Source organism: Antedon mediterranea, chromosome 10, assembly GCF_964355755.1.
Source record: "Antedon mediterranea chromosome 10, ecAntMedi1.1, whole genome shotgun sequence".
Lineage (NCBI taxonomy): Eukaryota > Metazoa > Echinodermata > Crinoidea > Comatulida > Antedonidae > Antedon > Antedon mediterranea.
Genome location: NC_092679.1, coordinates 6,797,586 through 6,813,412, shown reverse-complemented (window position 1 = coordinate 6,813,412; position 15,827 = coordinate 6,797,586). Strand labels below are relative to the sequence as shown.

The following is a 15,827-nucleotide window of genomic DNA, read 5'->3' as shown; positions in this document are numbered from 1 at the left end:
TGTGTTTTTCTTTTCACAAACATTACACCATGAAGGTAAATAGACCCTCTATGATAACACCAAATTATCTAGAACTAGGCCAGCATAAAGCATATTTATGTTTCCAACAAGTAATTGTATTCAAACAACAAACAAATATTTAGCATCAACACAGTAATTGAATTGAAAGACTGACGTCTGTATGACGTGAGGTCCATCCATAATATAAATCACATCATTAGACTAATGATTGAATTATTAATTGTGATTTATTGTTCATTATTAACTTTGATTGATTGAGCGTTGTAAATAGTTGTCTTTGGAAGAGATTACAACTCCCTGGATAATAATTAGTATGAACAAACGAGAGCGAAGTCTGTATAAATTATCAAGCTGATTCATTTATAAACCCACTATGCAATAATAATGATAACTTTAAGCCCCTACCACCATAATCAAACACAATCCAATATTCAAAAGTTATTAACTTTCATATCCAGTATCATCCATTATTATTTATCTTTGATTTTTGGTTCATAAAATAAAAATGTTATTATTATGCTGGTATGAAAATGAATATCTGATACCCAAGAGTCATTTTTTATTACATATCATATTATTATTGTTTCTTATTTTCTTTACTAGTTCCTACAGATGTACTAACACTCTGTAGCTTACAGTTTTTCTGTGTAAACTTATAATATATTTTGGGATTTAAGTTTATATATCCTCTAATATCATCTATTCTATCATCTAAGGGATTAATGTATTAAGGAGAGCATGCATGTTTAAACAACATTTAAACAATTTTTTTATGAAAGTTTGAAGAGAGAGGTCAGCTAGCCATTTAGGCTAGTAGCTAATAAAGCGGCCTTCCCCTAAATAATCACAAATACAAATATATACACAAGATGCTCTACACAAACAAAGTCTTATTACAAATCTTAATCGGACAATTGGCATCTGTATTTAACTATATGTACAATTTTGACGTTACAAATTCCTTCACTTGCACTGATGAAGGGCTAGTGTTGCCCAAAAGCTCTGCTAATTTTCCTGGCTGTTTTCAGGGAATAATTTCGCCAGTGTAGAATAGCAAAAAGCTATACAAAACAACCTTATTGCTACACATTTCGCAAATTGTGTAGCAAAAAATGCAATACAAAACTATGTTTCTCGACTCAACAATCAGTTTGATTAGCAATTTTGCTAAACAAAATTTTTTAATGAAATTTTTCACTGGTTTTACTTTATCATTTTGATTTAGCTTTTCGCTTTTTTTTTTGTATCTTTGAGATCCAGACACTGATACCCACAGCATTGTCATTTTTTCAGTAATTTTCCTATGGATTTATGTACAATTTTGAGTATACACATCATTTGTAGACATCCCTCCTTTGTGATTCCACTATTCAGGGGACTCCCATATTAAGGGGCACTCCCATTAAGGGGACAATCCCATATTAAGGGACACTCCCATTAAGGAAACACTCCCATATTAAGGGGCACTCCCATATTAAGGGGCACTCCCATATTAAGGGACACTCCCATATTAAGGGACACTCCCATTAAGGGGACACTTTGTTTGGTCCCGTAGGTGTCCCTATTTTAATTCAATATATTGCAGTATTTACATGACAATTTATAGATTATCAGTCAATGACGCAATAGGGTCACGATTGCAATCACAGATCGATTCTCAATATTAATTTGTAATTCATATGAGTGCATTTAGTCTTTATATTATATTCGATTGAGATTTTTCTTCTAAGTCAACATTGATTATGGTAATTGAAATTTTCTATATTATCCTGATTGCAATTGGAATTGATTATTTGTGGTCTACTCTAGTTGAATATCTGAACCTAGATTCCGAAAGGTATTACTTTGTTTTGGACATACCCAATTCTGTGTAAGAGAGATCTAGCCCATACCAGGAATGAGTGAACACTTTTTTCGCTGCCCACGTAAAAGACCTATTTATACTAGGACGACAACAAATGATTATAAATAAACATTTTATCCAAACCCCCCCCCCCCCCCTTTTTTTTTAAAGATAGTATAAAATGGTTACCATATTGTTTTAGAATGAACATTTCTTTTGTTTTCTGTAGTTTGTTTCTGTCATTATTTTTTAATTTATCATTGTTTATTTATAATTATAATAAACAAGCCTTAATTATTAATTAAAATAAAAGAATTTGTCAATACAGAGCCATTTTTCCCTAAGTAAAAACTATTCCCATAAACAAAAATCACTGGACCCTTCTAATCAGGAGACATCCACAAACGGATACTTTGTTTGGTCCCCTTAATAGAGATTCTATATTATATTACAGATTATGCATATATTTATTGCACTGACAATTATGTGCAGGAAAATAATTGTCAATTTCAATATAAAAAATAATTTGCAAGTTAATGGTGTGTGGCATTAATGCAAACATTATCACAATAATTGAACGCTGGTAAATATTAGATTGTATTATAATGAATACACTTGATATAATTTAAAATATTTTTTTAGAAACTCTAATAGCATAAATGTTGTGAGACGATCAACTAAAGTCACATTTTAATATTAATAAATGTACAATCTACATAAATACGAATATGAATGAATGAAAATGAATCAATTTAGTTACAGGGAATTTTTTTGGTAGTGTACAGTAGCAATAGGAACATAATTTCTTATTTATCTACTATCATAATTAATTAAATAAATAAATGATATTATCTCCGATAAGCTTTTTCTGTTTAAAGAAGATTGTGCCTGATTTGTATATATAAATCAAAAGGCAAATTACTGAAAAAATGACAATGCTGTGGGTATCAGTGGCTGGATCTCAATGGAGATACAAAAAAAAAGCGAAAAGCTAAAATCAAAACGATAAAGTAAAACAGCCAGAAAAATTAGCAGAGCTTTCGGGCAATACTAGCCCTTCATCAGTGCAAGTGAATTTATAATTTAAAAAACACAAAAAAATATAGTACAGTAAGAGTATAGTACAGTAAATGGATACAAAATAAGATGTTTGTATTTCGTCTGAGTTGTTACAACCGGAATTATGATTTCCTTTGGCATTGAATAACAGTAAAACACTTCAAATAATCTTTCACTTAAATTTAAAAAAACAAAACAGATTAAAAAAGAAATTCAGTTTTGGTTGATTAATACTTTTAGTAAATTGGCTGCTAGTAATATTTAACGTATCTTAATATTTTTGTTAATTAATAAAAGTGTCAAAAGGTAAATACAACACAGTAGGTCATCATCTATGCTTCTCAATTTTTTTTTCTTTTTCCTATAAAAAACTAAAAATCTCAAAATCCTTATAAAAGACACAAAGAAAATAGTAACTAAACAGTATCATAATAACAACAACATCCCAATGGCCTAGCAATATAAATGTAAGTCATTAAAAACTGGGTCTATGGCAAATAAATGGCAGAAAACCTCCCACCTGCACCAAACGTCATCATCATCATCGACAGGAATGGAACAAATTATTTGTCCAATTTCAATTGCTGCTGCTGATACACTAAAAGTATTCATCAATTATTATTTCAAGGACTCAAAATGTGAAAAGTATTACAAATGAGATTTTACACTTTTATCAATGGTATTATATATTCAATTCTGTACTGTACCACTATTCTGTATGTGTTTTTTGCTTAAAATGAAGTACCATTGATGGTAAAGTAGTTGAGGTCAATTCTATATTAATTCAATTTTTTTAATTTCAAACCTATAAAGATGGCTTAAAGATATATTGCCCCCTTAATTTTTTTTTTCAATACGCCATTTTAGTGTCAACTAATAGATATCCACTTTGACCAAATTGGATCAGGAAAAAAATATACAGTATACCTAAAAAACTGTAATTTAAAGCAAAAAAATAGTCAAATTGGCTGCAAGCCAATGGGGTTTTGGTTGAATTTAACCATTTCATTTTATGAGTTAAGTGAAAAATTAAAACATTACATTTTTCTGGGTTTTTTTTCTAGGGAAGTGATTATTTTTCATGTTTTTTGGGGAGACAACCAGACAATCTTTAAAATGCATTTTGCTTGTCATAGAGAGGTATGTAAAACACCAAAAACATTACAGGCTTAATGTCATAAAGTGGATAAATTGATATAGTTACTGCAGTAACTGCAGTAGAATAATTTTTAAATGGTTCCTTTACAACAATCATGTATAACCCAGTCACAATGTGTAACAATTGATTATCTTGGTCTTTTACAACCATCACAATGGGGTCTGTCTGAATTCCTGATCCATGGTTAGAATAATTTACTGCATTACAAAACACCATCTAAAATAATGACTAAATATTTAAAAAAATATAATGCAGTTATTGTCATGCTGTTTTTGTAAATGTTAATGGGATGCATTTCATTTAAAATTCAGAATTTTAATTTCTAAAATGCAAATTGAGCAATAAAAATTGTTGTTTATAATTTTTAAAAGTTTATTGTTAACAAATTATGCAAGAATTATATGAGCATATAACTGAATTTTAATCAACTTCGGTGCATTCCAATTTGTATAATTTAATAAATAAAAATATTAAAAAATAAAATAATATTTTAATGATTAAAAATGAATTTATTCCTTAATATTTTTTATTTCAAGTCTGTAGAAACATGCACTTTTAAATTAAACATAAAAAAAAACTTCAAAGAACCGCAGCCAATTAAGCTAATGCATATAATAATAGGTTTCCATTTGGAAATACCAGATGAATTGGGAGAGTGGTAGAATTTCTAATTGAAATGAGATTCTATGCAAAAGCTGAAGAGAAAACCAAGCGACATTTTATATTTGACGAAATATTCAGTAAAATATGATTTTGTTATTAATATTCATTCAAGTCATGTATATACACGACTGTCCCACTTTTAAATTATACTTGAAGTATATCAAATGTATTCTTTTAATAACAGTTTCTAAGCTTATATTGCTTAATAACACGACATTGCGTTAAAGATTGTCCCCCTAAAAAAAAAAAAAATGCTTTTTTTTTTAATATACCATTAAAAAAAATGTATTTACCTGAAAAAACTGTAATTCAAAGCAAAAAATTGTCAAATTGGCTGGCAGCCAATGGTTTTTGGTGAAATTTAACCATTTATTTTGTTATTTTGTCATTTTATAAGTGAAAACATTATTTTTTTTCTACGGAAGTAATTAACTTTATTAAAACTACAAAATTAATTAATCTTCATTTTTCATGTTTTTGTGGGACAATACATCTTTAATGTATACTGTATGACTCTATTGAGTAAATTCAATGAAGGTGCTGTGAACTCATTTACATTTTGCTTTAATAATGTTACGTAACGTAAAATTGTCTAGTTATAATAGCGCAAGCATGATGTTTGTAACAAATAACGTTCCCTCTTTCTATGAATTTTTCTCATTTTCACAGATTTTCCTCATCTGTATCGTTTCAAATTAATTATTTAAATTTCAGTATATCACCGGGCTGTTTAGAATTAATGTTCTTTGCCTAATGAGTATATATACAGTATATAATTATACAAATACATATTTTCTACTGTAGATTGAATGTAGTTTTATTTTACTCTCACAACTCACAATTACAAAATTATTCAACAACTATAAACCTGTCATTTATAAACTTAGTATAATTGATGTACTGCAAATCATTATCATTTATAAAACATTCACGTCTTGGGGGAACAGAATACATTATTGCCAGGAAGGCAAATTACAGACAATTTAAAATACAACTAAACTTATAATTGACAGATCTTTTTTTTCTTGATTACTTTTGCATGAATTTAGTACTTTTAGTAACATACATTTTCATCAATTCTAGTACTTACTAAAACTCTTGTTAAGAGGATGCCTTTGGGGCCTAACAAAGTGTCCCCTTAAAAGGTTAGACATAGTGTAACAATGTATTGTCCCACATTCATTTTACAGCAGAGTGTCCCCTTAAAAGGTTAGACATAGTGTAACAAGGTATTGTCCCACATTCATTTTACACTACAGCAGAGTGTCTCCTTAAAAGGTTAGACATAGTGTAACAAGGTATTGTCCCACATTCATTTGACAGCAGAGTGTCCCCTTAAAATGTTAGACATAGTGTAACAAGGTATTGACCCACATTCATTTTACAGCAGAGTGTCCCCTTAAAAGGTTAGACATAGTGTAACAAGGTATTGTCCCACATTCATTTTACAGTGTCCCCTTAAAAGGTTAAACATAGTGTAACAAGGTATTGTCCCACATTCATTTTACAGCAGAGTGTCCCCTTAAAAGGTTAGACATAGTGTAACAAGGTATTGTCCTACATTCATTTTACAGCAGAGTGTCCCCTTAAAAGGTTAGACATAGTGTAACAAGGTATTGTCCCACATTCATTTTACAGCAGAGTATCCCCTTAAAAGGTTAGACATAGTGTAACAAGATATTGTCCCACATTCATTTTACAGCAGAGTGTCCCATTTATAGAGGTGTCCCAAAGGAGGGATCTGCACTACTGCTTTACAAATATTGAAGTAAAACTGCAGAGCTGACAAGCAAAACAATATCAAGCTGAACAGGAACATTGTAAAACACAATTGGTGTTGTTGAGCATGGCCGTAGCCACCAGTACGGTTGATAATGTTTTAACCTCACCACTTTATTTCTTGTGGCTACATCATTGTTTAGGTAACAGGACACCTGTACTGTTAATAATATATCAATATAATTATAAAATGGTGTTAGTTGAAGTGTGATTGAATTACGAAGCAACTTCACATTAACGGTAAACATCAATTACAATGACATTGTACGTAAGTGCTGACAGATAATCATCATAATGTACCGGAAGGTGTCATGGTAAAACCACTGTTTGCACAACTTCTTGCAAAGAACACATAAGTATTACCGTACCTCTCACAATCAGTTAACGAGATGATGCATGATATCACTGACAGTGCAATGTTGTTGTTGTATTTTGCAAGGGAGGGGAGAGGAGGATATAACAGTCTCCTTTAGGACACGCCTATTTTACTAACTATAAAGGCCAGTTTACATAGACGAGTGGTAACGGTAAGCGAAAAATCATGTGCTTGTCCCATGTAAAATCTATAATCCTGAGCAGGTTAGCAGGTATGCTCCGCGTTTTGTGTAAAAGGTTATAATTAGAAATAATTTTTTTTCAGCTTACCATACCACTCATCTGTGTAAATTGGTCTTAAGAAACATTTTACTTTGACTAATCCATATCCTGCGGACACCCCTTTAAGGGGATACTAAACTTTTAGTTGGATCCAAAAGTGTCCACCTTAAAGTAGGGTCTGTATCACCCACTAACGTAACAATCGACTAATGTAAGGTAATAATAAGGTAACATTAACCACTATAACGTCAGGGTCTGCATGGGATCCATCCAAGATTCTTTTTAACAGGAGAGTCATGCTAAGATGTAATATTAATAGTCTGTCTATAGATAGATACAAAGTGGGATCTCCTTGGTTCTACTGTACTAGTATTTTTCACAATTGCAAGAACCTTGAAGATCTTTTGGCACTAGTTCCGTTTCGCACCTGTCGTTTATTTCGACTCAAAATTGGTTAAGTAACTTTATCGTGAGTACCACACCTTAGAATTAGGCATCAAAAATACTTTTACGAAGGAGATCACACAAAAAGTAAAAAATAAATCCTTTAAATTGATGAATTTACAGACGTGTTTCTCGCACATCGGTTTGTGAATTTCGCATACTCCATGTTCAATGTTGTTGTTTCTATGGAGCGCCAAAAGAGCAATAATAACAGAGGGCTAAAAACTCATTAAATTGCGTATATTTAATGCATTTATTGGTGAAAATTACGTTCAATTTTATCATATTTTGTCAATGTCAATGCAACAAAAATATTACTGTTTATACTGTACATGGTTTTTGCAGGAACTTTTAGGAATGAAAATCGACAAATTCATCATCATATTACTGCATGCTGTAGGGGTATACCTGATCTAGGCCTAAATAATATTCCTCTTAAATAGTCTGATAGTCTTACTCTTAGTAAGGCCTAGGGTAGGTTGCTATTTGAAAACAGCAAATTATTAGCAGTAAAATGTTAAAGCATTTTTATTGACAAAATATATTAAAATTAAACGTGTATTTCAATAATAAATAATAAGAAGACGCATTCCACTGAGTTTGTAACCATCTATTGTTGTTGCTCTTTTGGCGCTCCATAGAAACAAAAATATTGAACTTCGAGTATGCTAAATTCGCGAACGGTATGCGAGAAACATGTCTGTAAAATCATCAATTTAAGGATTTATTTGTTACTTTTTATGTGATTCTTCTCCATAAAAGTACTTATGAGGCCCAATTTTAAGGTGTAGTATTCACAATAAGTTGCTTTAAAACAATTTGGAGTCAAAAGGAAGTCGAAATAAAAACAGGTGCGAAACGGAACTAGCGCCCAGGATACTATCAAATATCAACAAGCATATCAGCAGAATAATAATAAGAATCCACTCAGGAGTACAAAACAAACACGCCAAATTGTTATTTCATTTCGTATGTTGACATTACTACTTCAGTTATTTCAAATATTAAATCTGTTCAGTCAAAAACACTTTAATAAATTTGTTATAAATTTAATTGTCAAGAAAATTGTACTTGATAAGTAAGATAATTGTGATAAGTTTATTTTTTATTGGAAGGTATAAAAAATCTTAACCTGTGTGTAAGCCAAAAGTAACTAAAGGACATATATCCCTTGACATTGGATTGGAATATCTTTAATTATAGATAATTACAACCCAAACAAGCGCGAATGTGCAATACTCGGGGTACAGCGAAAGAAGCTGTAATGACGTCATAAGACCGGATGTAACGTCACCTACCAAATACCGCTATTGGTACCATCTTCGAGACGTCATATGGCTGCATCCGGTTTGAAATTTAAAAATCCGGCTCTATAGATTTTAGGACATATCCCTGTAGTATATTCATGCCAAATCCCAGCTCAATACTACAACTAATAAGGGAGGAGTAGTACTTTAAAAATCGCACTTTTTACTCAATAGTGTCCAGATGGAAGAAGAAGAAGAGGAAAAAATGAGTAAGTCCTAGACTCGGGTACCCCGAGTAAAAGTGTTATAATATATAAATCCCATGATTCTTAAAATCTAAAAAAAAAATTTAAAAGAAAACAAAACATGTACAGTACATTTAATAATTTCTAAAAAATATGGCTACCTGAATCTTAGCCTTTGTCTTGCATAACTCATCACACACAGGACAGTGGTTGCTTTAATACTGAGCTTACATTGGGACCCCCCTCCATGGGACCCTAAACAAAACTTTACCAGTTGCTTTCCCTCCATGGGAGACGTTTGATTGCATGGCAACCAGCCGATGTTTTCATTGGTTTTAATACTCATAACAAATACAAAAGTGTAAACGGGATTTACTTAAGATATATTGCTAAAACCTGAACTTACCTGAGCTAAAAATAGGCGTTAAGTGTGCAAAGTAAGCTGTTAAAAATAAGCACATCTACACTTGCTCAGTGTCGAATAAGCAGTGAGAGCGGTTTGTTGTTTTTCAATTCCTGGATGAATTCATTGAGGCGTAACGATTATCATACGAGGCGCAATTCGCGGTTTTGTTTACTGTGACGGATATTTACACTTAATCAATGCTGATCAATAAATGTACGTATTAACTATTACGTCATAACACCTGTTGTTCGTGAGAAGAACTACTTTGTGCTGTTGCTTCTTTTCTTTGGTATGTTATGCGCGATTTAAAACTTCAACAATTTGAAATTGAGTTTTGAATTAAAACTACTCTAATAGACTAATGAGGCATCAATTTCGGATTATGTTATAGGCTTATATTTTTTTATAAATCTTTAAAATATTAAATTAAATATAAATACAGTAATATTATATTTACGTTATGTGCATAACTTCTCGCACGGTAACTTATACAACTGTCGAAACAATCATTTATTAATTAGTACTATCATAAATGGTATCCCGATTAAAAAATCAAAATTTAAATTCATCTAATGAGTTAAAAAGATGGTAATGAATTGTGAACGTTATTGAATCTCCTTTTATATCAGTCTATTGAGACGGTGCAATAAGTATAAAGTAAATAAATAATATAAAAAAGTATGCTTTGTCATGACGTTTGTAGCCATCCACATGTCAGATTACCATTCTCTATCACACATAGCCGATCTCCTTTGACCACCAAGGCAATCTAACAAGAGGATCAGGGAATAATTTCGCCAGCATAGCAAAAAGCTATACAAAAGAACCTTCTTGCTACACATTTCTACAATTGTGTAGCAAAAAATACGATAGAAAACTGTTTCTCGACTCAAAAATCAGTTTGATTAGCAATACAGTATTGCTAAACGAGATTTTAAAATGAAATTTTTCCCTGAGGATGCTAAGCACCGGAGATCAAATGGTTTATGGCTGCGACAGACACGATGCGTTCCACGCCCCTTAAAAGATACCGCGTGCCACGGAGGATTAGGAGTGCAGTACCCTGTGGCATTTGTCGCAGCCTAACGTAATATCAAAGGACCGTTACGAGTTCCTATTTTGGCAAGACTTTGAACTAGGAAGTCACCTAACACCATTATAGAGCGCGCTGTTGATTCATTTTAATTTGCCAGACGCTAAAGAAAAAAACTTTTGTTTGATGATTTCAGCAAATAAAATATGAGGGCACATTTACTGATTTTACTTTAATTTTATTTCATCGTACAGACAATACATAATATATTGTGAATAATATATAGGCCTATATAACGAAATCTTGAATAAAAATGTCGAATTAATCATAGGCTTAGTGCTCTGCCCACCGATAGGTAGCCTGTCGTATTTAGTATTTAGACAATTATTTTATTTACGATGAAGCGTATTGATGTATTGATGATAGATATTATATAATATTATCAAATAACCATAGAGAGGTACATAATATAACCAGGGAAGAGATACAATTGTAATTTAACTCTTCCCTGATATAACCAAAAAATCTTTTTTCTTACGGACTTACTTATCTGTATGGGGGCGCTGTTTTAATTTGGAAAACCCCTATTTAATATGACGTCATCATGAAAGATGGCTGCCATGGATTGGCGTATAATTGAAGACGGCAGTTTGTCGATTGGAGAGAAAACTAGAGGAATTTCATATCATCCAAAACTGAATACTCTTTTGGTAGTAACTGAAGATTCCAGTCTTCAAGTATTGGACGTTAATACCGGTGTCATCCTTCAAAAGTCAACGCTATGTGGTAAATATGTTTAGGCCTGGCCTATCTTCCTATCTCTGTTGTGTGAGCTGTGTGTGATGAGCGTATTGATGGATGATAGCCTACTCTCTACCGGGACTCACCACGCCTGTATTTTATGCTTGGTCACTAGCAAGATATAAACTGGTTAAAATTGGGCTATTGGGAAGTTTTTGATCGTTGTTAATATATTGGTTTGCGTAAATATTAACCTAAAACTACTGTATTAATATGTTAAAAATTAATATTTAAAAATGAATAAGTCTGTATGTAAATTTGTTTTTTAAATTTTAATAATTCTTGATTTGTTTTATTGAATATAGGCCTAGTTCATTGCACAACATTATGTGAGATGTTTTGTATTACATTCTAGATAATAAATAATATTAAAAATGAATGGTTACTAGGCCTATAGCATAATAAACATGCGCAGAGTCGAATAATTATGAACAAAATATAGTCAAAAGACTAAAAAATGTGCATATAATTTATTTTGTATAACATGATCTGTAATACATTGGATAAAATAATTTTGTTTGAAAGTCCATGTAAACCAGTTTAAAGTTAATGGTTTACGTTAAGAATTCTGAGGGAGAGCCCTGTATAATTAATACGCCGTGGCTAAAGATACGGTACCGTATTCTAACTTCTGTTTACTAAAGGTACGGTAAAATTGCATTACGTCATAATCAGCCAATGGAGTGCTGGTACGCGTGTGACGTCATCGTATAAGGACTTTTTTTCATATCGCGTCTGTTGATATGTAGAGAATTCCTATCGGCGGCGCCAGGCTGCGTGGATGTGTGTGCGCTGCAGATAAGGGTTTTATTTTTATTCCAAATGGCCTATTTAGGCCTATATTTTTTATTAAACTTTGTTTACAATGGTGACCATAAACAACAAGCAAATGCGGACAATAAAGGTGCCCTCAAATACTATGATTTCTACACAAACAAACTCGTATAATGAGGTTATAGTACGTAGTAAGTAGGCCTAGGCCTCTTTTGAAACGGTTTTCTGTATTCTATCTAGAATTAAAATCAACATGTTTTGGCTTTTCAATATTAATATTAAACAGACGTAGGCTACATTTAGTTTTTGTCACACACGATGGCGATAATATCGATAAATGAAGCATAAATAAAATGGGTTGATCACTGTTTTCGCGATATGAAAAAAATCCACAAAGTCCGATGACGTCACACACGTACCAGCACCCCATTGGCTGGTTATGATGTAATACCAGGGAATAATTTCGCCAGTGTAGCATAGCAAAAAGCTATACAAAACAACCTTATTGCTACACATTTCTAAAATTGTGTAGCAAAAAATACAATACAAAACTATGTTTCTCGACTAAAAAATCAGTTTGATTAGCAATAATTGCTAAACAAAATTTTTAAATGAAATTTTTTCCTGAATGCAATTTTACCGTACCTTTAGTAAGCAGAAGTTAGAATACAGTACCGTATCTTTAGCCACGGCGTAATTAATAAGCTTTGTTTAAAACTAGTAATGGATAAATGCTTTTGTCAATTGTAAGTCATTTACAAATAATAACTGCGTCACATCAATGAACAATGGTGTGTCAATGTCCGTCACTTTACCACCCCCCCCCCCCCCCACCAACAACATGGTCACAGTCCGTAAAAATGGGTGCGTAATGGTTACCTAAAAATAAGTCACATTTTTGGTGCACAGGTGCGTCATGGTATTCATAAGGTATGAGACACATCATACAAAGACCTACTCGACTGGCAGTGGCAGAACTACATTGTTGAAATGGTAGAAAATATTGTATATACACTAAATACACAATCAACCAATCAAATGACAAGGATGTACACTTGATTGTGCTATAACATTCATTAACAGCTCACATAAATTAGTCAAAGAGTTCCATTTGTCAAAGATTACTATTTTTAATGTTGATTTACACTGGACAACAAAGAGTAACAAACAACTGACCAACATAGTATTTGTACCTATTTTATTGTATGCAAACAGTTGTAGGGAAAGTTTCCAGTATGTGCGTGTAGTATACTATATATTTTAGCAGTGATACTGTTATAAGGGATTATGTCAATCCAAAATTATTTTACTGCAGCAACTCTATTTCTTTTTTTTGCAATTTTAGTTTTATAAGACATGAGGCAGTCTCAGAAATATATGATTATCTCAAAAAACACTAAATAATTGAATAAACAGTAAACAAAATATAGGTACTGCAGTAACTGTAGTAAAAGAAAATGTTGACAACATTAAATTTTGTGTTACAGCTGATCCAGGATCATCTGTAGAGTGCAAGTACTTAAATGAGGTAGAGCAAGTGCTCTTCAAGTCAGACTGCGTTGTTGGCCTGCGTAAAGACATCAGCGGAGTTCTTCTACTTGATTCGGCTTTGCAAGCGCCAGTCAGCAAGACTGATGACTTTGTTGTTGTTGAGCTTACTCATTCCGAGGTGAGGACTCTTAAGCCCTGCTTACAGTAGGACAGCCCTATTCAATGGACACACCTATTCAAGGGACACACCCTTATTTCAAAGGACACACCTATTTAAGGGACACATCCCTATTTAAGGGACACATCCATATTCAAGGGACACACCCCTATTCAAGTGACACACCCCTATACAAGGGATACATCTATTCAATGGATACACCTAATCATGGTACACGCCTATTCAAGGGATACACCTATTCAATGAACATGCTTATTCAAGGGATACACCTATTCAAGGGATACACCTATTCAGGGATACACCTATTCATGAGACACACCTATTCAGGGATACACCTATTTAAGAGACACAACTATTCATGGGACACACCTATTCAAGGGATACACCTATTCATGGGACACACCTATTCATGGGACACACCTATTCATGGGACACACCTATTCATGGGACATACCTATTCATGGGACACACCTATTCAGGGATACACTTATTCAGGGATACACCTATTCAGGGACACACCTATTTAAGAGACACACCTATTCATGGGACACACCTATTCATGGGACACACCTATTCAGGGATACACCTATTCAGGGATACACCTATTTAAGAGACGCACCTATTTAAGAGACGCACCTATTTAAGAGACGCACCTATTCATGGGACACACCTATTCAAGGTATACACCTATTCAAGGAACACACCTATTCAAGGGACACACTTGTTTAAGGGATATACCTATTCAGGGACAGACACCTATTCATGGGACTCACCTATTCAAGGGATATACCTATTCAGGGACACACCTATTTAAGAGACACACCTATTCAAGGGAAACACCTATTCAAGGGACATACCTATTCAAGAGACATACCTATTCAAGAGACATACCTATTCAAGAGACACACCTATTCAAGAGACACATCTTTTCATGGGACACACCTATTCATAGGACACACATATTCAAGGAATATACCTATTCAGGGACACACCTATTTAAGAGACAGACCTATTCAAGGGACACACCTATCTAGAGACACTCCTATTTCAAGGGACACACCTATCTAGAGACACTCCTATTCAAGGGACACACCTATCTAGAGACACTCCTATTCAAGGGACACACCTATCTAGAGACACTCCTATTCAAGGGACACACCTATCTAGAGACACTCCTATTCAAGGGACACACCTATCTAGAGACACTCCTATTCAAGGGACACACCTATCTAGAGACACTCCTATTTCAAGGGACACACCTATCTAGAGACACTCCTATTCAAGGGACACACCTATCTAGAGACACTCCTATTCAAGGGACACACTTATTTCAAAGGACACACCTGTGATATACAGTAAATGAGGGTAATACTGTATATATTTGAACACAATGGTCAACCCCATTTCAAGTGACACCACATTAAAAGAACATTTTCATGTGAAATGATTTTCTGATTGAGAGGTATTATATGCTTTAACAGTTTGGCCAACCATTATTCAAGAAACACAATTTGTGGGTCCCGAAGTTGTCCCCTTATAAGGGGTTCTACTGAAAAGTGGAGGACCTTTTTATACTCTCCCCAAGTTTACCCAGGACTATATGCAGATATTGTACACAATAAAAAATGCTTTCTGTATACTAGGCAATCCAGTTACTAGCCTGCTTGAAGAAGGTTGCTTTACCTGGTCAGGAGTACTTAGAAGAGGTCAGAGATGGCTTACAGATGGGAATAATGACCTGCAAGGGAGCAGTTGACCATAGTAACCATAAGGTTGCCAAGGTAAACATTACTGTTATTGTTCGTTATCATTTTTCAAAATAATATTTAATGTATAGATAATAGCGTTTATTTTGGTTAAATGCAATTTTACCACTTCGACCTTGTAAAGTACATAACACAGTTCAGAAAGTATATATCTAGTTATTTCCTTGTTTTACAGTATTTTGTTTCCTTAATTTTTATTACTTTTTAAACAATAAAAAACATAGTGGTGAAATTACATAACTCATTGAATAGCTACAAAAAGTCACTTTCAGCTTTCAAAAAGGCTGTAAAATTGTTGGTAACATTTTGCTTGTACTAGAA

At 33.0% G+C, this 15,827-nt stretch overlaps 1 protein-coding gene across 3 annotated transcripts in view; it reads left to right on the top strand.

The window, feature by feature from the left end:
- Positions 1-11,102: 11,102 nt before the first annotated feature.
- The window catches only part of LOC140059800 (dual E2 ubiquitin-conjugating enzyme/E3 ubiquitin-protein ligase BIRC6-like), a 47,019-nt gene continuing 42,294 nt past the window's right edge, over positions 11,103-15,827 (top strand). For all 3 annotated transcript variants that reach the window (XM_072105724.1, XM_072105723.1, XM_072105722.1), the window contains exons 1-3: positions 11,103-11,282; positions 13,559-13,740; positions 15,384-15,521. In XM_072105724.1, coding sequence (XP_071961825.1) covers positions 11,108-11,282; positions 13,559-13,740; positions 15,384-15,521 — 495 coding nt within the window. In that variant the 5' untranslated portion in view covers positions 11,103-11,107. The remainder of the gene's footprint in view (positions 11,283-13,558; positions 13,741-15,383; positions 15,522-15,827) is intronic.